Consider the following 23,898-nt stretch of genomic DNA (forward strand, 5'->3'; position numbering starts at 1 on the left):
ATTCCCACTTCAACTATAACTGCTGTATTTGAAACTGAAAGGATGAAGAATAAAACGTATAAGCCAGTTAGTTTGCCATTACCTTTACAGAAGTTAAAGAAAGACGCACATCGTCGAAAGGTCATCAGATCGTTGGAACGCTCAATTCAGAGCATTGAACAAGTGGGAAACTTGATAAGCAATTTGAAGGCGACTTTGTTACCTATGATAACACGCTGCCGGCCAGACGTTTGGGGTTAAAATTTGAAGTGAAGGGCACAGGAAGAAATATTTCAAGTACTGAACCATGACTTTAATCAAATTGATGAGACTTTATCTTTTAATTTAATTACCTGAGTAGTTAATCCTTTTTTCGAAATCACGAACAGCAAGCTCAACATCAAGAGTTGCGATGCCACAAAACCTTTACAGCTGTATATGTCATTTAAGTACGTGCCTTCCACTTAAACAATCGAAACGTGATGCAGTGCTTAAGGGTCATCTATTTTTGCTATTTCCAAAGCAATTCCTGTCCGCTTTTGCTCCTGGCGATCACGCTTCTCTTTTGTACGCCATGCGGGCCTATTTTAAATGTACATTGAGCAAAATTCCTAAGAAGGGTAAAAACAATCAGTTTTCGCAATAGCAGCAAGCTATCTTGCACTATTAGGAGATATACCATTGAAAAGATAAATTTATATAGGAAAACTGTCATCCGCAGACTCAAAATAAAGTCGTAAAACAATATCACATGACCCATGTTTTAAAATGGAAACCGAAGCTGTAAAAGTCATTATTTCTCTATTTGTTATTGTAATCTTGTTATATCTTAAGAGTTATTCTTTAAAACGGAATGGCTTCCAGCCGAGAAGCACATGATATGATCCATATATCCTGACAAAGAAGGGTTGAGACTTCTTTCATTGTTCGAATAAACAATTTGAATTTTAAGTGCACTAAGAAAGCTAGCTGAAAAGGAATTTCTCACTTATTCTCGAAAAATTAGAGTAAAAGACACCGCGTTTTAACCAAATATTCAAAGCTTCCGGCCAAATGTTTCCAGTTCGTCGTCAGAAATTGCCGACCAATTACTGTTCTGTGTTTAGCCGTGCAGGTCCTCATTTCGTTCAAAACAATACCCCAAAAGATATATTCTCTATTTTTATCAAACACTTATCAGTCCATTGTAGAGAGACGTCACTGGTAATTAGTTTCTACCCATTTCGACGCAAACGAGCAATTAGCCACCCATTAGCATTCTTCTGTAGAAAAAAGAAGCCGCAATATTTCGTTCAAACCGCGCACTTGTGTTAGCACAGCATTGAAGCGCAAGGGTGCGTGATAAAAAACCTCAACACCCCAAGCCTTAGTTTGGTTAACACAGTAATAATTAGACAACAAAATGACCTATCAAGCTGTTACAATCGGTCCAGTTGAGCACGCATTACTGATCTCCGACCAAACAGTATTAAATGTTGTTTTACAGATCAGTGGTCAAATACAGTTGTTCTCTGTCGGCGATAGCCTTACGGGCTCCAGTTAGTTTAGTTTCCACGTGAATTGTTTAATGGCCTTTTACCGGTCGGAAGTTCGAACTGAACTTTGTGACGATGGCTTGCCTTGGCATTATTTTATAGTATTCAATAATTGCAATAATTCTGTTGAGATAGTCAACTAAGTTTTAATTAAAAATAAGTTTGAAATACGTCGAATAGGGCAAGGTCTTGTTTATAAATACGGTTATGTTCTAGAAACTTTCTCTTCCAACTTGAAAGAATATGGCGGAAGCTACACTTGTCGCGAAGGTTTAATATCTTAAGGTTCGTACGTTTCTTTTGTAACACTTCTAATGCTCAAAACTATTATCAATCATCACTTCAATAAAAGCAGAACGTAATGAGGAACACGAGTTCACCGGCACGAAACGTTCGCAAAATTCTTGTCGCGATCGGCTATGAAAAGATTCACGAAATAGGTACAATAAACTTGATATTCTGAGTTACGATAGTTGATTCATTAACTGTAAGTACATTGTGGAGCCTACGTTTCCCTACACGCAGTCTGTGTTACTCCCAAATTACAGGTTGGTCGAACCTTCATGGTATATATTTAAGTTATCGAAGCATGTGCCTTACCTTATTCTCGTCGGTTGTAAACGCCGTCGACTTATGCTCCCTTGTGTTGCAGTCTAATTACGTACGAGAGTTTCCGAATGAGCTTAACACCACGACACTAAGACCGCGCGATGTCTATTTAGCGAACACAAAGCAGATCCGATATTGTCAGCAGCGCTTTAGGAAATGTAAACTTATAGACTGACAAAGTATTCTTGAAATTCAAAAATTCTGAAGTGCTGGTGTGTTATATCGGTAAACACAAACGAGTTTTTAAGCGGTAAAACAGAAAGGGCTTGGGCAGAACGCAGCGATGTATGACTAACGCCCATTTTCCTTTGACAATAAATAACAAAAGAAAGCACGATTTATTTATGGTTACGTGTCGTTTTGTTTTTCACGAGGCAGCCAGTGGGAACAAGGACAAAACACAATTAGCAACAAGCCACAGATGTAAATTAAGTTAGCTCTGTGACTTTCAGATTTGAACTAATGATTAAAACGTATGTTAGTGTTTCGAAGAACTGTGTGTCGTATACATGCCATTGGGAATAATGTTTGGCAAAGTTTTTGTTTCACTTTAACTTCCCATGGCCTCTGTTCAGAACTGTTCAAACAATTTATCGGAGCAAAACAATAACTGGCAAAGAAGAACATAAAACTAACTTAAATTTTAATCACAAAGAGGGTTATCTCGACTGCGCAAGACAAAAAGGTCACATGTTCTCGAAAGATTACTTTGAAAAGTCACGTCTTAGTATTAATCTGAACTCTTTGATAAACTTTGATGCCAACGCAAACACGTTAATTAAGATATGTTTGCCCTAAAGCTCAGCTAATCTATAAGCATCCCGCCATTTGCGCAAAATATTTCAAGTTTTCCGATTTCCTCCGTATGACGCTACTAAACCACTGTAGAAAATACAATCGTCGGAATTTTGCGGTTTCATCCATTATCTGTGAAAACCATTTAGCGCTCTTTAATTACCTGTTCCGCTCAGTGCGTAACAATAATGTAAACAAACACACTGCTTGCGGTTGTATAGCCAATAGCGTATTGAAAATGTCCCATAGCGATGATAAGAATCGACTGATCAATTACTTGCTATCTAAACAAGCCACTAATAGGCACGTTTGACTGACAGATGATTTATTGTCGGCTTTCTTCGAAATTCGTTCGATTTGATTCGTCATAGAAAAATACGGCATCTTGAGAATACAGTGATCAATCATAGGTTGTCAGAGATCAAGTGCTATTGGAATATATGTCGCCTTTATCAGTTTTATTTTTATTCCATTTGAACCGCCTTCACAAAAGACTCTCACCTTTAGTTTCATATAAACCAATAAAGAAACCTTCCATTTTCAGCCGGAAATCTCTAATGTATGAGGTCAGAATAACAATGAATTTCAAAGAACTTCTGTGAACTCAGAAAGGACCTCTTCCACAAAAAAAAGTGAATTTCCGAGTTGTCTTACGATTCAGGGGGCCGGCGATCTAGCTCGATTTGGATGGAATGCTATGATTTTGTAAGTTTGAGTATATTATTCCTAATAGCTTCCGTGATGTTTAAAGGAGTAATGTTACGGAGATTTTACTGTATGTTTGCCAAAACTGCTAAATTATAGTTTGACATAGAACCCCTTCTTAAACGTGAAATCGCTGTTCGGTGCACCGGGAAGAAAATATGAAATGACTTCTCCGAGAAACAAAAAAGTAAAATCTGTTTTTAGCGATTTCTATGGTGATTTCTCCTAAAAGCACAAGAGAAACTTGAAAAAACTGGCCAATTTGTTTGCAAGTTGCAACCATTTCCATCCTAGCCACCCGCAGCCAAAGATGATTGATAGTTTGTGTGCACTAGTAGGGCTATTTTTAGACAAAAATGTTCCATTATTTTAACGTCTCCATCGATGCAAATATGTTTTTCCGCTATTCAAAGTACCACTAACCAAAATACGCATTGAATGCGTTATGGAGTGCGAGGCCTACTAAATCTTTCAGGACTTCATATTGATTTGAAGAGGGTTTGTAAAGAAAAAAAAAGCTAACTCTGTTTTTTTTTATAAGAACCTTTTTATAAGAACGTTGAGGCTGAGATTAACCAAAATTTTAAGAACGTATTAAGAACGTTCCTCAGGCTGAGACTCGATTAAGAACGTTTTATTTTGCTAATCTGTATATAAAATCAAGGTAACAAATGTAATGGTGACACACATCTCGGTTTGTCATAATCAGCAGTTCTTGATACCATTTCTCAAGCAGCACGTCCGCATTGATTTACTGAAATACATGTAGTATATACCATGTAATTTAAGAACAACTCAGCTCCAAAATTAGACGTTCTTATAAAAAAAAAAAAACAGAGTGTAGCGGGAGGGAATATTTGATGACTCTTTAGGCAAAATGAGAAAAATTAAGATTTCCGATGATTGAAAGTTATTTAAGGTTATGATAACTGAACAGCGGGGTACAAAAAAGCAGTCTGCTGTAATTTAAACCCGATTGAAGTGTGCTCGCCCAGTGGTGTATGGTCTGATCGCGAGAAAGAAAATTCAGTCTTCCTCTCGTATTTCCTTCTCTTCTTCTTCCGTCCCGTATTTTTATTTTCCTAGCATTTTTCTCATTTCTTTCTAAAATCACATACGAATAACCATACCCTCTAAAACCTCGTTTTCAAACCAAGGCAGTGAAAATCCTTTTCTGCGTTCCTTCAGGCTATGAAAACCAGGAACGCGTCTGGTCCTGGTCTGGTAAATCACATAACATTGTCACGAACGCTTGAGTCATTCCTTAGATCAAGCACCTTTGTGAGTCTTTGTAACCAATAAGAGCGCGACAATCTGATCATTAACGTGATTTTCAATTGAGTGTCGAAAGTAATTTCGTATTTGTTTTAGTTTCACTTTACTGCGCTCTGTGATTGGATGGCAAATTTGGCGCCACTTTCTCAACCAATGAGAGGCCAAACCAAAACCAACCGTGACTTGCTCGCAGGCGTTTTCCCGCGCTTGACGCCAGCTAGCGTCATATATTTGCTTCGAATTCTGATTGGTTCATTGTCCTGTTTACGTCTGTTGTGATTGGTGGTTTCACGACACTCAAGGGAAAACCTCTCTAAACACACATATTCTGCAATCCCACTAGGCGGGGAAACCTCAATCTTCGTCACCGACAACAGTATCCTCAGGACTAGACACACGCAAACGATCAAACCACGCAAACTGGCAATGCAAACTAAAATTTGCCTCAATAACTTGAATATCTCTCGCCAGTCTCCTCTCGTCCGACATGCCTTCGTGCGGACACGTGCCATTTAGGATTTTCAGAGCAAGGCTTGGGTTCGAATTGATATTCTCGTGTAAAGCCTCGATAGTCAAACTGTGGCGAAAAAGGACACAATTTCTCAAATGGCTCAATGTCAGTGATATCATATGAGACTGTCGATCCTGGGGCACTCCGATGGAACACGCTAGATACTAACCAGAACTGTCTCATAGCTCTTGGGTAAGATCCGTGCAAGCTTAAGTACTTCATGCACAAGTCCGTTGAGAAGAATTTCTGATTCTTTCCCGCGCTTTTGTGAATGATGCGCTGGTTATCCATAAAATATGTCACATTTTTAGAGCTTTCACTCATCCAAAGTGCCACAGCTTGGTCACCATACGGCGAACACAGAAGCGTCGTGTTCCTTTTATCCAAGACTTCCTCGATCAAATCACGTGTCAGGATAAGCCACGCTTCATCTACACGAACGATTTTAGGTCTGCAGTGTACAAAACCCCAATAGAGCGCTTCCTTGGGACGGAAGTTCAGCTCATACAACAGTCTATCCAAACAAACGAAATGATCATCATCGATTCGCAGGAAGAAGTCAAACTGATATTTCTCATACGACCATTCCATTGTTTGAAGGAGCCTTTCTGCGAACGCTAACTTATCTACCATCAAAGAGAGAAGAGTTGTGTAAGTACAGGAACACCATGAAATCATGAAATTTGGTACAAATCACCCTCTGCAGAAAAAATATAAATCGATGTGGTGGAGGGATGAGAAAGAAACAGGGAACCCAATGAGAACGGTTAGGCTTAATAGTTTTAATGTAGTGACACAGGGATACCCGAAAAAGAAAAAGAAAACAAAACAAAACAAAAGAAATCAGGGATCGAGCCTGCGACCTTTCGATTACTAGTTCAGATGGAGCGACCTGCACCGTTTGCAACGTCTTACATGGTTTGCCGAAAGGACAAAAGACCGAACAACAGGACATTGTTCCCAGCCCTAAAAAAACAGTGCAGCTACAGGTTATCAGGGTCCAGTGAAAAAGTGCAGGTCTACTGGTTCGGATGACCCAGCCATTAAACTAGCATACTGCTTGGATTTGAATGTCCATGTCTGGCATATGCCGTAACGGATTAAATCTTTGCCTCCTGTGTTCCCTGGTCGTTTTCTGCTCTTTTAAGCCATATTTGAGTTCCCAGGAATTGAGTGAGTAACGGCTCACACAAGTTGATCTGTTTGGATTTTTTAGCTAAAAATCTAAGTCGTGGGGAAGAAATTCTCATACAGGACGCAGAATCTTAGTCCCTGAATTTACGATCTGTTTTTGGCTTTCCGAAAATGCTACCTTGTCTTGCTTCGCTCTTTGAAGGTCACATAAAGTTGCCCATCCAATCTAGTACCGGCCCACAGTTTTCATTCTCTTTGGCCAGCGGTTGGTCTATAGGAGAATCGAAAAAGATTAAAGTTTTTGATTGGCTGCCCCGTAAAGGCTCTTATTATTTTACCGCAGAAACCCTGAGGTGAAAAAATTCCAGTACAGCAGAACTAGCCACTGAGAACCTGGGGAAGCTGGGTACGAGATTCATTTGCTGCTGGCCGTGTTACTTTTTTTCGTGCACACCTTTTACCAAAGAAAATTGTAGTTTTTTCTTTACAAATAAACCCAAATTTCTGAGGCAATTCAGGTCTATCTTCCGAACATATGTTCTATCAAAGTGGGCCGTTGAGTGACCCTGACTGAGAAATACTCAGCAAGCGCTGCAAGTCAAATGAAAACAGGAGTTCATGTTGGTCGACTTTTGACAGCAGCCAGACTTACCTTCAAGCGACAGAAACACCAAATCATCATGTTCTTGGCTTTCTTTCAAAACAGCGTTCTTTGTTTCATTATCCAACCCGGCTTCATCTGTGAAAAAAACACAGCAGACTTCATCTGTTCTTTGTTTACATTCAGTAAACCACGTTTCCCTTATGGCGTCCCTTCTCGTCCTCCTCGCAGCGTGCGTAAGAACTGCCACGAACAAAATAAATTTCTTCTGCACTCTTTGTTGAAAGAGATAACCTTCGCTTGCCTCAGGTGAATTAAAGTACAGAGCCTCTTGAATCCTGGATTTTGACGTGTCCAAAAGCGAGGGCCAGTTGGCTATCACCATTATTAACAATCCTTCAAAAATCGCCAGGCATAGTAACACTAAAGACAGAACCCAACGGGAAGCCATTTTTATGATTTTTGAAGAGATTCCATTCCTCTCAACGGCGAAACGCGTATTCGTCGCCAAGTAATATACTTGTTTCAGTTCAACTGGTTAAAAGACGAAATTCAAATATACCAAAATTTGAATTATTTTCATGATACGTGTTTCGCACTATAAAATGGTATCTGGGTAACCGGAAGGCGCGCTAACGAATTGTGTGATGGAGATCTGATCGGACTTAGAATTTGGATTCAGTTGTGTTTGAAAAACCAGAATTTTCTTTGGTGAAATGCCGCCTAACTAGCTCTCGTAACATGGGAAAATTAATTAATTCCTCTTGTCTTCAGAAGGAGCAAAAGTTTCATCTGGTTTGCAAATTTAAAAGGTCAGCTAGCATTTTCGGAAAGTCAACATGTCAGAAATTCGCGTCCCTAAAATAATTTTCTGCGACTTAACCGGTCAACTAAAAAACCGAATAGATTAGACCGTGTGTTTGCGCACACAATTTTAAAAATGATTACGTTAAAGGCCATGAAGCGAAGTAGGAAAACAAGAAACGGTATTCCAAGTATTTTGCTTAAATTTTCTCGTTGCTGGGTAGACGTGGAAGAGAAAAAATACTAACAATTTCAATGACTCGAAGCTTCTGTTGAAGCATAAATTACGCCGCAAGAATATCGAACAGAACAAATAAGTGGACAGTTTTTAATTTACATATTTGAGAAACTCGATAAAATTCAAAGAGACCAGTTTTGCTCACTGATACAGTCGAACCTGTATTCAGCGGTTACATCGGGGAATCAAGTGACCGCTTAAAACAGTTTGCACAGAATACATGTCAAACACAATAAAGACACCATTTAAGTTCACATTTGATAACTTAATGTAAAGTTTGTACACAATAGCGCTCACAAAATCACACACTCGGTTACGGAAACTGCCGCGATACAATGTTATGACAAAGGAGAACATGGTATAGAAAGATAGGGTATCATAAAATATTAATGCCAAGATCCTTGAGTCCGTTTTTGTAGGCTGTCAGAAATTCAAGTACCTGGCAGCTTTTTGTTGCTTAATTGTGTCAATAACAAAATGCTTGAAAATGATTGGTTCTTAACAGCCCATATTTATAGCTTAATTTTGCCATGTAACTCCAAAACTGTCCGATTACTAGAAGCTTGTAATCGGACAGGTCAAATCGGACAGTTAAAGAACCAATGAAAATCAAGTAGCAAATGCCACTAGCCAATGACATTTCACTACATGACACATGATAACCAATCAAAATCAATGACAAGCTGTACTTCAATTCCATTACTTTTAAACATTTCTCCCATTTTGTTCAAATATTGACGGACATGTATTTTAATTAAAAATATACTTTTTTAAAAAATTATCTTCATGCGGTCGGGCTTCCACATCCAGAGTTGAAACCAGTCATTTTTTTGCTTTGGAATCTATTTTCTTACGTTAATAAATATTCCAAGACTGAGATTCTCGCATTTAGACCCATTTGGCTAAAAAGTCACGTGATTTGAATTGGGTGTTTACATCATATTCAAGATGGCGGCCGCATGCGTTTGTTGTCGCAGCCATGTTCAGTGTTGTTCGTGTTTTTATTATGAGACTAGAAATTGGTCAAAAACTTTGACAAATTTCCCGAAAATTAGTCTTTTGACTTGTTCTGACTGGCTTGGTCAGGGAGGAAAGAAAAACGCAGGAGAAAAAAGCTACAAGTTCTTTCGTGAAGGATATGTCTATGATATCTACACGTGTGAGGGATCTGGTGTATTTTACGTAAAAGCTCGCTGCTATCGATCGCTTCGAAAGAGTGAAGACCCGCACTATTTAGTATTGATGTTAAAGGAGCAAGATAATAGGGCTGCAGTTTGCCGAGCTCATTGTTCTTGTAAGGGAGGGAGCGGTGGACACTGTAACCACATATTGGCATTGTTGTATCAGTTGAATGATCATTGTTGCTTAGAAGTTAAAGATATACCAAGCGATGTTAGTTGCACCAGTCGACCTCAGTCTTGGCATATCCCAAGAGCTACTTCCATCTGTCCTTTACCTGTGATGGCGACTCACTATGCACGTGCTGAAACCGATCGGGAAGAAGAACGGAAAAGAGCCCCTGTCAGATGTAAGTTGTATGATGCAAGAGGTCCCGCTCTAAGAAAAGGACTTCCAATGCACCATTTGATGGACCAAGTTAGCTTTTTAAAAGGAAAGGAAACACCTCCTCCGTTTTCTTATCTATTAAGCGATCAAGAACCAGGTTTATTAATGAATACAATATTTGGGAATGTTCCCCTTGGTGCTTGTCTGACATACCAATTACAAGACTTTGGTCGACCAAACACAACCTTTGTTTGTAACCACACAAGGGAAAATTGTATCACAGACAGTACTTCAGTACAGTGTTCTGAATTTCCTGCTCTTCCCACTGGCATTGATCACAATAATGTGTTTGATTTGTCTGACCTGGATGTGCTGAATCAACCTGAACTGTCTGCTTTTTTTGTTGACAATTTAATCATAAATGAAAGGGAATCTCATGCCTTAGAGAGGGGAACAGTCCTGCAAGGAGAATCATCTGAATGGCTGAATCAGCATAAGACCAGGCTCACTGCATCGAATTTTGGGAAAGTATATTCAAGAATCCACAGGCCCTCAGATTCAATGTTGAAAAGTATTTTTTGTGCGAAAGATTTGTCAAATGTGAGGGCTATTGCACATGGCAAGGGAAAGGAGAGGATTGCACGAACAATATATTCCAAAAACATGCAACAAAAAGTGCCAGGTTTTGCAGTATTTGATGCTGGGATTTCTGTACATCCAAAATTTCCTTTCCTTGGTGCCACCCCAGATGGGAAAGTGTTTGATCCATCATCAAACAGTAAATATGGATTGCTGGAGGTCAAGTGTCCTTTTTCCAAACGAGGAGATACTATTGATCAAGCAGCAGAAGACCCAGCCTTTTATATTGAAAAAATTGGGGCTAATTTTTACCTTAAGAAAAGTCATTCATATTTTGCCCAAGTACAAGGACAGTTGGCCCTTACTGGTTTACCTTGGTGTGACTTTTGTGTTTACTTGTCTGACTCGAATGAAATGTGTGTAGACAGAATCCAGTTTGATCCTGACTACTGGGAAAACAAGCTTCTTCCTAAATTGAAGAATTTCTTTTTCAATTATGCCCTTCCTTTTATTGTTGTGCAAGCAAAGACTGTTGAAAGCTGTTCACGAAACAATGAACCATTAGTTTTTGTAGTTAACCACACCTGACACTTAAGTACACTTTGATTTTAATGTAAGAAGTAAATAGTAACAGTCATTTGCTGAAAGTGGTTATAACTCACAAAACTAGTAATTATTACAAGAACGGTTTCTCTGTTGGTAAGGAACTGGTCATTACTTTTGAACAGGGGAAAGGAGGTTCCCTTTTTTGGAAGATAAAAAACTGCAAGCCCAAGTCCCATGGCAGAGCCGAAAAAAGATGACCCCCCATTTCTTTATTAGAATAATAGGGTCCCTACTCTAACCATTCTTCTAAAAATACTTTTGCCCACTTGTCTTTTTTCCCTCCCTCCTCTACATGAATAATGACTAGTGTCTAAAAAAAGGTAGTCAATTACACACTAGTGAAAATGTGTTAAATAGAAAAGGAGTGCTGTCTTTATTTTCTGCACCTTAAGAAAAAGGAGTTTTAAAATTGAACTGCAATTGTTGTGTTATCAAGCAAGAACCGGGTTCTGAAAATTTGAAAGTAAGCAAGCCACAGTCCATATTTGGTTAATGCATCCAAACATAGAGACAGGAATGACTGAGTGAAATATTCGAAATCTACGGACCTTACATATCGCCCTCTCCACATGTATGCGATGCCTTGCAATTGTTTGAGTCTTGACAACATCATCTTCTTCAAATCCAACTTTATCTTTAAGAAAGGGGGGAATGTTCAACTGTAAGTCAAGCTTTTTTAATTCATCCTGGATATCAAAACCTTTGTCAGCCATTAAAGAATCCCCCTTCTTTATTTCACTAACTGTTAGTTTCTTACGAAGAATATCTAAGAAACCAGACCTCTCGACTATTTGTTTATCACTGATGGATCCCTCATAAAGTTGAGATACAAACATGATTCCACCTTTGGGATCAACACCAAGAAGGCATTTCAATGTTGTGTGAGATTTGTATGTACTGTAACTTTCACTGTGCTTCTGAAGTGCACTCGGAACTTCAATCTTAAGTTCAGTTGCATCAATAATGCAAATGTTATTCGGATACTTTTCCAAGAATTCCACAGGTGCGTTTTGCAAAATAATATCCCTTTGTGGCCATATTTTGAGGCTTCCAAGTGTCACATATAGGTAGTTAATCCAGGTAAGGAATATATTATTAACCGTACTATCACTGATACCAAATCTTTCTCCTAGATCAATGATGGTCAAACCCATTCGAAGTCTCATTAAAACAAGAAGGTACTCATCCTCGACTGTCAGTTTATGTGCTGTAGGACGCGTGAAAGTAGACTCATTTTGTTCTTCTTGATCGTTCATATCATCTGGGTCATCAAGATCACCATCAAACAATCTTTCTGTATCAATGACACTGTTTTTTCTAGCCTCACTATCCCAGTAGATTAACAGTTTTCTATCTAGGTTCGGTAGTACAAACCGCAGCGTGTTCATAAACTCACCATGAGAACAGAATCCAGTAAAGTGAGTAAACAATTTTTCCTCTATCTTAGGTGTGATGCACTTTGAAAGCAAATGAGCTACAGAAAACTTATGTGAGCAGGGAATTCGCTCATAGTCGTCAGAGGTAGTGCAGATGTCATCCTCAAACGTCTGTGTTTTTCTGGAAACTAAAATTATGTCACTGTTTGTGTTTGTGACAACGTCTCCTTCTCCTTCGGATGCAGTGTCGGTTTCTTCCTCTTCCTCGGCCCTGATTGCCTCCAGCTTTTCCGTAACAGAACGCCGTTTTTGAACAACCTTATCTTTGTTCCATGCAAAGATAGAAGGCACTACACCATCTTTAAGTCGCTTTTTTACAGAGTATGGATTCACGAAGTCTTCAGTCACAAAGTGTTCGCCGCATATCTTAGTATGCCGATTTACCTTGAAATATCGAGGATCGCGTCTCATTTTCGTAATCCAAACAGATAGCATGGTCGGTGAATCAAGTGGTAAATTATGCCAGGAAATATCCTTTCGATCGGAACTATTATAGCACCCTCCAGCGCAACAGTAGTGAGGCATGGCGATTAATTTCTTCATCAACACGTGGAGGTTGTTTACATGTTATACCCAATTCAGGTCACGTGACAAATTACCGCGCGTTAGCCGAATTTGTCTATTGGCTCGTAATTTCAAATTTAAAATTGCTCGCCCGATTACTCCCTGAATTGTACTCCACTCAGTCCTATTACCGTTACATATTGAGTGGTTTCCTCTTAAAAGTGACCGTTTTAACCATGGTCAAGACAACAGAAACAACTCCTTGGAACTTAGTAAATTGTGACCGTGACCTTCGCCGCTCTCCATCGGGGTGGGGGTGGTGCAGAGTGGGCAGCGCTTCATTAGGTACGGAAATCGGCCAGCGATAAATTGTGACGGTTATTGGTAATGTAGCAACAAGCAGGAGAAAGTGAATATTAACGAGGTCTGGAAACTAAGTACAGTCTAACCTGTACAGGAGCCCATTGGGCTCCTGACCTGTATTAAAGAACAGTGTTTCCTATTTTTAGCCAAAAACATATTTGTAGTGATGGGAACATTAAAATAATGGTCCCGTTTTGTTAACAATTGCCCAGCCAATGCACAGAAACTAGTATTAACTGTTTCTGGCTGCGGATGGCTTGGATGAGAATGGATTGCAACTTGAAAAGATTGGCCAACTTTTTCAAGTTCGTCCTGTGCATTTTACAGAAATCGTTAAAAACTATAGTTTGTTCTTCCTCGGAAAAATCACTTATTAATTTCCTCCTCAGTGCTCTAAGAGAAATTTTATGTTGGAGAAAAGGTTCTTTGTCAGAAATTTGAATAGTTTTGATCACAATACAGAGAAATCGCCGTGACAGGAAGGACGGTGCCGCCTTTTGCTACTGCGCATACGTTCTGCGCATCTCAGGATGGTCGGAGAACCATTCTCGACCCCAGAGCCGCTCGGCTTTGACTACGTCATGAAGAGCTCTGGCCGGTCGAGAATGGTCGGAGAACCTGTAATTTATTGAAACTAAGATGCCAACTAATTAATACAAAGCTGTTTTTGTGCGGTTTACGACTATGAGGGAAAAGAAGATCTTAGCAAGGACTATTCAAATCCAAAAAGAAAATTGCGGGGCAACCACGGTTTTTTTTTTTTTAGAGATAATTAAGCTTCAATTTGGAAAAAAATGCCATACGTTGCTATGTATTTCAAAGCTTTTTGAAATTATTGTTGCTTAATTACGTCTGAAAATTGCATGGTTACCCTCAATTTTCTTGTGGGATTCAAACTGCCCTTGCTAAGAGTTTCTTTTCCCGTATAGTCCTAAGCCGTGCAAAAATACCTTTGTATCAGTAGACACCGTCCTTAAGCGGCACCATATTAAGCGGTCAGTTGTCAAAGTCCCGAAAATGACTTCCCTTAATTACTGTAATTCTGACCTCTATTAAGGACGGTGCCTACTACTAATAGAGAAGTATTTTTTGCGCGGTTTATGACTATCCGGGAAAAGCAGATCTTAGCGAGGGCTATTAAAATCAAGAAAGAAAATTGGGGGTAACCACGCATTCTTTTTAGAGATAATTACGCAACACCTACTCTAAAAAGCAGTAAAATACAAAGCAATGTGTGGCGTTTATTTCCAAATTGAAGCTTAATTTTCTCTGAAAAATGCACGGTTACCCTCAATTTTCATCTTTGATACCAAGAGCACTTGCTAAGTTCCGCTTTCTCCGCGCAAAAATATCCCTGTACTAGTAGGCACCACCCATAGGAAACCCGAGTATCTCGAGATGCGCAGAACATATGCGCAGTAACAAAAGCCTTTTCATCTACGTCCCCGCTACCCTCCCAACTGCCCATGCGCGAGCAAACTTCGCAGGCACAAGCTTTGTTATGAACAAAACCTCTGGCGAGAAAGACCAGTGAAGCAAGTTAACATTGTGTTTAAAGAAAATAAATATTGTCTGGAGCCCATGAGTCGGCTCCTGATATTGTAATATTGTGTTCTTGGGCTTCCCTCTCCTTTGATTTCAATATTTGGGGCGAATGATACACAATACAATAGCGTTTAACATTTCGTGTTAATCAACAAATGTTGAACGACATCTAGACTTGCTGTCACCATAATAAATCGCTTGATGGTTCGATTGAAATTCCGTTCAACAAAGTGTAAAAACGTTCAACATCAGGTTGCCACTTAAAAAACAAAATCTCCCCCAATGAAGCCAGCGATAAAGCGACAGAAATCAATTACTTTGTAGCTGCTTTTTGAAACATTACTTTTGCCAACATGGAAACCCTTTCCCAAACCAAGTGGCTACCCTAAAATAAAATTCCTTGACTTTTCACAGCCTTTGATGTAGAATTTAGTATTTCCCTGACTTGATAAAGAATTCCCTGACACTGAACAAAAAAATCTGTTTTTCCCCGGCCATCACGGCAACCCTGAACACAATGAATGTCCTACTTTCAACATTCAACATGACATGATACCTGTTGAACCATTTATCACTGGCTTCAGCTTTTTTGATGTTGTAGTATGAACAGGTGAAACAGACCCTTGAAGAAAAACAGCTCAGAAAATAGTCTATTTTAAACATTTTTATTAAACGGTACAAAGCCTTTTTCAAAGGTACGCACACTTTGACGTACATTGCTATAAATTATTAAGACAAATGATGTATTTCCTCAAATAATGACCGGGAGCAATTTGACCCTTAACTCTAATTATCAAGATGTAAATTCTCCTCACCGTTTTCATATATTTGTCATGGCACTAGTTGAGAGAATTTGTTTTAACAACAAGAAAACTTACGTTCGTTGTCATGTCCTGCAAAATTTGGTTAAGTAGTCAGCGATCTTGTAAGGAGAATTTAGATGCGGTTCACCAGTGGGGTTGACTTAAGAAAAGGGTTAACAGAGCGATTTTCAATTGACTGTTGTTAAACCAAAACCAAAGTAATTTCCTGGCCAATCACAACAGATGTAAACAGCACAGTCCGCCAATCAGAACTCGAAGCAAATACATGTAACCTGCGCCAAGCGCGGGAAAACACGTGCGACCAAGCACGATTGGTTTTGGTTTGGCTTCCCATTGGTTGAGAAAATGGCGCGAATTTTGGCAACCAATCATAGAGTCTAGTAAAGCAAAACCAAAGCAAACGCTAAATTACTTTCGACATTCATTTGAAAACGGCTCTATTACAGGGGATATTCAGCACAGGAGAGTATTTAAGGAAGTTTAAGGAATGTAAACACTGAAATACCTTGACTTTAACGGTGAATCCCCTCAAACATTTTGAAACAGAGATGACATTTTTATTGCCCACTAGACTGCACATTAAGTATTATTAGTATTAGTATATTATTTATTAGCATTACTTAAGTATTAGAATCGTACTTTTTAAGCTATAATACGACCGCACAAGCTATTGCTGAAAAAGTAATGGTGTTTAAATAAAAGTTATGGTATGGTAGCTCAAAACGGGGTGCAGGTTAAAAACTACAGGCCTCTAGAAAATTTACAAAAATTTGAACAAAAACGGAGTCCGTTTGAGAGTTAATTTTTTAAAACTATAAACATCCATTTTCACGACTGAATCTCAAAAGGAAAAAAAAAAGCAGAGAAGAAAATATATCAACAACATCTCTGAAAAAAATACATTCAACTGTTTAAAATCTGAAATGACAAGGGAGCGGTCACGGTCACAGTTTGAAGGAATACTGAGCACGACAGATTACATCACATGAGAAACTGTTGTTTGGTATAGCCATTTTTCAGTTGTGTTCTTAGGGTTACAATTAGCAACAGCAAAGCTTGGAACATTACAGGGAGGCCCCTCATTTGTAGTCCCAAGCATCGATGTAACTCATTTGCAGTTTTGAACTGCTAAAACTTATCATAATCTCTAAAAATACTATTAAAACTACATGATATAATGGGCTTGGAAATTAAAAATCGTCACAGGGCTAACAAATGGATTACTGTTACGACGATTAAGCAAGAAATGGATGGCACGTAAAAAAGAGCCTCATTGATGCAACCACTATTACAGTGCAACGAACTCAACCGGAGTCACCCAACATTGATCAGCCAATCACAGGTCACGTGTACAACAAAGGAGTCTGGCTTTGGTAGTTTGTAAACCAATCAAAAACAAGAACATTACTTTAAATTTCAAAGTGTCGGTTTTTTCGATGGCCCCGATTGAGTTCGTTGCATTGTAAAACAGGCCATCAAAATCTACTTGCGCTGACTCGGTGGTCGCATTAAAGTGGTTCTTAGCTTAAAACTCCACTGGCTAAACTTCACTTCTGACCAAATGAAAGCCGCCGTATAACGGATTGGTAACACTGGATGTGCTACTGTGAAGGAACTGAGTAGGTACAGGAAAAACCCCGAAAGATGACTCACCACACTCAGCGATTGTCTTAATAAGCTCCAGCCTCTGAGCATGATGACAACATATTAACGGAGTGGTTTGCAAGGTGGGAGTCTACTGTACTTTAGTTACTTTTCACTGTGTCCTTTTTCAACGAAAAAGTCTCATTTCAAACACAGGTGTACCTGGTTGGCGCTGATCTTCAGTCTTCGTGCCAACAAGGCACTACACGAGTTCTGGTACTCCACTCTGGACGGGATGTTAGTCCATAATCTCCCGTCATTTTATTGTCAGGTATACCTAATGATTTCCTGGTATCTATCTAACACCAAGGTATCCCGGTGTGCAGCAGAGTCTCTTGTCTACAGAACCAACTGAGACTTGATCGACTGGAATCACCGACCTTCAGATGGAAAAGAGGAGGTGCTGAGTTCAATAAACCTTCTTGCCTCAGTCCACGGTGAGATAATTTACAGTGCCAACTATAAGACCCCGCTTTTGTGCAACAGAGCACGACGAGGGGAGGGGAGGGAGGGGAAGTGACCATGTGTCAGCACTCCTCACATAGAGCTACCTGTCCCTTTTTGTATTTTCTGCATGGACACAAACGCATGGTGCTCGGACTCGTTCCCGTGCAGCTGAACAGCAGAGCCTGGGTCTGAACAATGCAGGCCGGAGGTTCCTGTCGGAAGCCTGGGGCGATGAGTGATGGTACTTCCTCAAGGCGACTCGTGTTACAAGGAAATCCATTCCTGTTGAGCAAACAAGAATTAGTCACACAGCAAGACGAGTTGGAGATATCGCTGCCTTTATATTTAAAGGGGAAGTATCATGGGGTTTTTGACCTCTTTCGTTAAAAATAGTGAAATAAGACCTTTGCATAGCTACAAAATAATTCTTGAAGAACGAGAGGAAAGAAATCAACTCAATTCTTGAAAGGAACAACTTGTGATCTGTTCTAGCGCATTTTGGAAAACAAAAATGTGTGAACTTGAAAAACATTAGCCTAAATAAAGTTTCAGTCCATTCCGACCCTTCTCTATCTCAGGCCAGAGGCACTAATCGACAGTTTTATTGCACTGGAGTGATAATTTATAACAAAACTAGACAATTTTTTTTCATCAAATTTCCGTGATACTTTTAGAATCACGTCAAACGTCAAACGGCAGAGATGACCACGTGACCATGTTTATCCTACATTTGCCGCTCGCTGTTTTTAGTTTCTCAGTAAAATTGAGTAGTTTGGCGTTGGTATCAAAGGTCAGAATTATTTAGCACTATTCTCAGCTATGCATTTATTTTTTTTTTCATGAGAACACAAACGCAAATCTCACGTTTGCCGTTTGCCCTAAACGCGATTCTAAATCTATCTATTATCATTTTGAATCAGTTTAACCGTGTTAGAGATCTGCCGAGATTTTTTCACAATGAATTATTTTTGACAAAAGCTGAAAAACCATTGCAGTGTTGTTTCGATAGCAATTTCAAAGAAATCCTGCAAAAATGCCAGGATTGAACGGGAGCTGAGCTATGAAGCCACTGGGAGAAGTTCAATAATAAGTTTGTATTTCAGGCGATGGAAAACTACACTTTTTTTTTTGTTGGGAAGGCGCTATTTGATTCGCAAGTGTCATATCCCAAATGGTAAAATACCCAGTAATAGAACCACTCCACCTTTTAACAACAAGCGAACTCCGAAGTTTATGACTCATCAAACGGTTAGAAAAGTAAGTAAGTAAATAAATTAGAAAAGTATGTAAGTAGGTTAGAAAAGTAAGTAAGTAAATAAATTTGTAACAATCCTTTAATTTCTATCAGCTTGCGAATCCTTTTTGTTTTGTATATTCACTCGTTTGTTTACTACTTATTTAACTTTCATTTAACTGTGGCTGTCAATTTGTAAACACCAAATTTATTTGTATTTAGTTTAGTATAGACATACCTACCCGCCTCGACTAGCTTTAGCTATTTAACTAAGGGTAGGTATATAACCAGCTTGTAACTGTCTGTTTTAATAAAGATGTTGTTAATGCTTGTTAATGTTAATAAAAAAAAAATCCTTTAGTTAAAGAGGGTAGCACTAAAGACTGGCCAACACTAATAAACTTGTGGCCTTCTGTCTATTACTAAACAAACCCGGAAAATTACAAAGGTGAAAACCAAGTACAAGAATATTCTGAATACAAAAAAAAAAAAAAAAAAAAAAAAAAAAGATTTTGATGTTGGGAACCACGGATAAAAATGCACCAAGGCTAATTTTTCCTTTAAAAATTTCATCCCTGAGGGCACATTTAAACGTTAAATGTCATTCACTGCCATCACTCATAATGGCGGATGTCTGGGAAACAAAGGTTCAAAGGTCTGTTTCCCACGGTCCATTGACTATTTAATTAACTATGATTCACGACAAAAAAGGTCGTTTGATGGGTTTTGTAGTTCTGAGTGCCTGTATTGTCGAAGGGCATGGTAATGCAGCAAGGGTCGTTTTCACTGAGATCCAAAACTCAGCTAATGTACTGCAACAATTCCTTTTTCATTTCAACCAATAAGAAACAAATAAATAAATTACTTTATTTAAGAGTCAATGTCTTCAGCACAGAGCACTAACTGGGGACAGTTTCCAGATCGAATTGGAATTTAGAAATGTTGCTTTTTGAGGAAAAGGGAATACCGGAGTACCCGGAGAAAAACACCTCGGAGCAAGGACGACAAACGCCAACTAACTTAACCCACTTATGACGTCGAGTCCTGGAATCAAATCCGGGCCACATTGGTGGGAGGCGAGTGCTGTCACCACTGCGAGATCCCTGCTCCCCCAAAGCCAAGAGTGGTTTGGCTTATCCCCTATTTCCTCGCACTGTGCATGGCCTTTTTAGATATTACTGAGAAATCAGATAATTAACTCTGCAGTGTAAATTTAAGTGTCGGAAGGAAACCACTTAATTTCCTACGGAGCACTGCCTTAGCACGGAAATCCGGGCCACAGGACTGTAAAGAAAACATCTTTGACCTCCGTGGAAATCGAACCCACAATCCCCGGATTTTGATGAGGAATCAGTGCTCTACCGAGTGAGTTACGAAACCAGACGGGACTGAGCAAGTCGTGGGTAGCTCAGATCGTAATTTGCGGCAGAGAACACGTGAAGACTACATGAAATGTTGTTTCCCACAGTAGTGCAGTGTTAATTCTCTGATTTTTCAGTTGTATGACCGGTTGTGCTGCGCAGAACAACAATCGTGTACACTTTTTATATGTTCGAGTTTTTTTTTTTTTTTTTTTTTCTCGGTGCCTGGGGGAGAGCCAAGAGGGACGGCAGCGTTTTTGAGTAGTCCGTCCTGTGTAGCTCTCCGCTTCGTAATAAATGGCTGAAAAGGTAAGCGAATGCGACGAAAGTCCGCCCATCACTGGAGGGAAGAGAGTTGAAAGGCCTAGTAGCAGCAGCTCGCCCGAAATTCCTCCAAATAAGACTGCAAAGACAACAGAGCACATGGTCGAGCATGCCGATCTGTCGAGTATCTGGATCGCACTGAACAACATACAGCGGAACACTGACGAGCTTCTTAAAGAGAACAGAGCTTTGCGCAAGCAACACGAAGAACTGCAGAAGTCGCTAGAGTTCCACATCGATAAACTGGAAAAATTAGAGGCGGAGAATAACAAGCTGAAACAAGATGTGAGCTCGCTCAAGAAAGAAGTTCGCAAAGCAGAAGATGAAGTTGCCGACTTAAACGACGATCTAGATGGTCTTAAAAGCGATCTGGACACCGCTATATGCCAAATAGACGATTTAGAACAATACACTAGAAAACATAATCTCGAAATTCACGGCATTCCTGAGTCTTCAGAAGAAAATCTGTCTGACAAGATCATCAAGCTTGGAAAGGTTCTCAATGTACATATTGTCAACAATGACATCGACATCTGTCATAGAATGGCTACGAGAAGATCTAACGGCGGTCCAAGACCAATCATTGTACGATTCAGATCATACAGAGCCAAAAATGAACTCTATAAATCCAAAAAGCACCTGAAGTCAGTAAGTTTAAACAACTATTTTCATAATACAGGAGCTGTTTATATTAATGAGAACTTTACTAACTATAGGCGTGAACTGTTCGCTAAAGTAAGAAAAGTTAAAAAGATCAACAACTGGCATAGCGCCTGGACCATTGACGGCCTCAGGAAGTCCCAAAGCGATCAAGTCCATAGAGTATATGAAGTCGAAGATTTGGACAATATTCGTTAGGTTATAATCATGTTATAGCATGTTAGACTGCGCAATATAAGAAATAAACATTATTATTATTATTATTATATTTTTCTTTCCCACCCTCTCCCACATGTACCATAACATTATTCAAACGTTCCCTTTCAAAACCCTCGCTTCCCTTTCGCTTCATCAATTAATTATTTAAATTTTGGCGGAGAGTTTTGTAGGAGGGTTTTGTCTCTTTTCAACATGCCTTTAAAAAATGGCACTTATTCCCTTCTATACAATAAGCTGCTTCGCAGTTTAATTAGGGTTTCTATTATGTTAAGTGTTAGTTGCCATAGTACACTTGTTGTACTCATCGTGATTTGTACCCGCCTTACTCAACGTATTGTAAATTGTTGTCAGCGCACCATCTGCACAAAACATTTCCATCGCAAGGCTAAACGCTATCGAACGTTGCAAGCTGTGGTTCATGAATTGCGTTAGAAAGAAATTCATAAATCTAGTGTGTATATGACCTTAAATGCTGTTTCTCTTAATGCAAGAGGCCTCAACAAATCTATCAAAAGAAGAAAACTTTTCCGGTGGCTTCATATTAGAAAATTTGATGTAATTTTTCTGCAAGAGACGTACAGCGATGCTAGCTTGGAAAATTTTTGGCGAGCAGAATGGGGAGGCGACATTTTCTTTGCGCACGGCTCAAAACACAGTAGAGGTGTCATGATTCTTTTCAGTCCCTCGCTCAGTAAAGAGGTGACGAATGTTACTGCGGTGTTCTTGCGGCAATCCCTAAAATTTGGAAAAGCGAAACCGTAGGTAATCTCACTAACGGCGATAACGAACCAGTTCCATCCCTTGACATCTCCTCTACAAAAAAAGCCCGTGTGATGCTTGCAGAAAGATCCTTTTCTCCCCCCATCGTTGAAATCAATCTTAGAAAACAAGGGTTGAATGTAAAGGCAGTATACGAGCTTCCTTTTAAAGTCACAGTCGAAAACAAACTGAGGAGCTTCCAATTTAAACTAATTCATAACATCATACCCACTAATCACTCTCTTTACAAAATGAATATAAAGGCTTCTCCAGAATGTGAACGCTGCCTCTTTCCGAACGAAACGCTTATTCACATGCTTTGCGAATGCCCCGACGTTAAAATCTTTTGGAAAGACATAATGATGTGGTGGAATGCTAAGCGCTCTGACAATGTAAGTCCTCGGAATACTGAAATCCTGTACGGTTACAAACCTGAAACGACCACCTTCTACGCGTTAAACCATTATCTTCTTATTGCTAAATATCATGTTTTTCTTGCAAGAAACCAGTCTGAGACTCCAAATTTAAAGGTCTTTCTTGCCTTACTAGACAGCAAGATCAAATGTGAAAGACAAATAGCCATTAGAAATTCTAATTACGAAAAATATAGAGCTAAGTGGACCACTCTCAGCAACTACGATGCGTGAAGCACTTTAAGTATGAAAGTTGAGTAAGGGGAATCTTTTATTATCTCTTGTATGTGTGGGTGGGGTGCGTGTGTGTGTATGTGTGTGTGTGTTGTGTTAGCATCGTACGCAGGATGACGTAGCACGTGTATTTATTTCGTAATTAGTTAAAAAGAATACAAGCAATGTAAGTACAATTTCTGTAAGTAGGACAAGCAATGTAATGTAATGTAGTAATAGTAGTGTAACTCAAATAGTCATGTAACGTAGTATTGTTTGTATTTGTCGTTGCTATGAATTAAAAAAAAAAATATGTTCGAGTTTCTCATATGTTGTTTTAGCACTATTTGTGTTTGCGATTGGCAAAATTCCAGTCTTTAATTCAAAGCCGTAGTATAAGTTAAATACTTACTCAGATAATGAGTCACGGGAGTTGATTTCGTTGAAGAACTCTGGTTCGCACACCATACCTGAAAGACAGAAAAAAAAAATTGAAAAAAAGTTAGCAAGCATTTACTTCATGTCTGAGGAAGCCCCAGCAACAGAAATAACTCGACTTGATACCAAACTCGTTTTCAAAATTCAATGTAGATTCTTGATTCTAAGCCCTCGTTGGACTTGGTTTTGTGTAATCCAAGAGTTTCAGAAACTGACTGACTGACTGACTGACTGACTGACTGACTGACTGACTGACTGATTGATTGATGGATCGATCGATCGATCGATCGATCGATCGATCAATCAATCAATTGGCTGTCTAAATAAATAGGTAAGGTAAGGTAAGGTAAGGTTTATTAAAATTACATCGCAGCCCGTAGGCTGAATTACGTATTGATTACATACTGATATTTACAATAAAAATTTTACAATAATGTTTAAAATATAATACAAAAGCTAACTATGTCTAAAAGGAATCTAGTGAATAATTATCAATTTAATAATACCTTAATCACGTTTCTAAAAAATTCATTCTAAAATTGATTCGTTTGGCGGAGAAAGACCGTAGCTATCCAGACGAAAATAGAGGTCTGGAAGAGGTACTGTACTATCCGTTTGGCGGGCCATTGCGAGGATA

At 39.1% G+C, this 23,898-nt stretch overlaps 5 protein-coding genes across 5 annotated transcripts in view; 1 reads left to right on the top strand and 4 right to left on the bottom strand.

The window, feature by feature from the left end:
• Nucleotides 1-2,377, bottom strand: part of LOC146484825 (uncharacterized) — a 10,351-nt gene extending 7,974 nt beyond the window's left edge. Inside the window, exon 1 of the mRNA XM_085104285.1 lies at nucleotides 2,115-2,377. The gene's annotated coding sequence lies outside the window, so the exon portion shown is untranslated. The remainder of the gene's footprint in view (nucleotides 1-2,114) is intronic.
• On the bottom strand, nucleotides 2,114-7,989 carry LOC146484826 (uncharacterized). The gene is made up of 2 exons (XM_085104288.1): nucleotides 7,196-7,989; nucleotides 2,114-6,035 (listed from the first exon to the last, which is right to left on the bottom strand). The coding sequence occupies exons 1-2, from the start codon at nucleotides 7,593-7,595 to the stop codon at nucleotides 5,344-5,346; spliced, it is 1,092 nt and encodes a 363-aa protein (XP_084960414.1). The 5' UTR covers nucleotides 7,596-7,989; the 3' UTR covers nucleotides 2,114-5,343.
• A 1,087-nt stretch (nucleotides 7,990-9,076) lies between these two features.
• On the top strand, nucleotides 9,077-10,859 carry LOC146484827 (uncharacterized). Its single transcript, XM_085104254.1, has one exon. The coding sequence runs from the start codon at nucleotides 9,135-9,137 to the stop codon at nucleotides 10,857-10,859; it is 1,725 nt and encodes a 574-aa protein (XP_084960380.1). The 5' UTR covers nucleotides 9,077-9,134.
• Nucleotides 10,860-10,862: 3 nt separating this feature from the next.
• On the bottom strand, nucleotides 10,863-12,935 carry LOC146484828 (uncharacterized). The gene has a single exon (XM_085104255.1). The coding sequence runs from the start codon at nucleotides 12,854-12,856 to the stop codon at nucleotides 11,309-11,311; it is 1,548 nt and encodes a 515-aa protein (XP_084960381.1). The 5' UTR covers nucleotides 12,857-12,935; the 3' UTR covers nucleotides 10,863-11,308.
• Nucleotides 12,936-15,378: 2,443 nt separating this feature from the next.
• The window catches only part of LOC146484829 (alpha-1,6-mannosylglycoprotein 6-beta-N-acetylglucosaminyltransferase A-like), a 37,016-nt gene continuing 28,496 nt past the window's right edge, over nucleotides 15,379-23,898 (bottom strand). The window contains exons 22-23 of the mRNA XM_085104256.1: nucleotides 23,236-23,293; nucleotides 15,379-17,922 (exon numbers count right to left, since the gene is read on the bottom strand). Of these exons, the coding sequence (XP_084960382.1) occupies nucleotides 17,721-17,922; nucleotides 23,236-23,293 (260 nt within the window). The 3' untranslated portion in view covers nucleotides 15,379-17,720. The remainder of the gene's footprint in view (nucleotides 17,923-23,235; nucleotides 23,294-23,898) is intronic.

The sequence above is a fragment of the Pavona decussata genome, unplaced genomic scaffold, assembly GCF_977016875.1.
Source record: "Pavona decussata unplaced genomic scaffold, jaPavDecu1.1 SCAFFOLD_29, whole genome shotgun sequence".
Lineage (NCBI taxonomy): Eukaryota > Metazoa > Cnidaria > Anthozoa > Scleractinia > Agariciidae > Pavona > Pavona decussata.

Bases quoted from the DNA above. Each gene is read 5' to 3' on its own strand.
- LOC146484826 (XM_085104288.1), bottom strand. From the start codon at position 7,595: ATGGCTTCCCGTTGGGTTCTGTCTTTAGTGTTACTATGCCTGGCGATT. The intron at 6,036-7,195 runs GTAAGTCTGGCT...CTTTGATGGTAG, and splicing joins GGTGTTTCTGTCGCTTGAAG to ATAAGTTAGCGTTCGCAGAA.
- LOC146484827 (XM_085104254.1), top strand. From the start codon at position 9,135: ATGGCGGCCGCATGCGTTTGTTGTCGCAGCCATGTTCAGTGTTGTTCG.
- LOC146484828 (XM_085104255.1), bottom strand. From the start codon at position 12,856: ATGAAGAAATTAATCGCCATGCCTCACTACTGTTGCGCTGGAGGGTGC.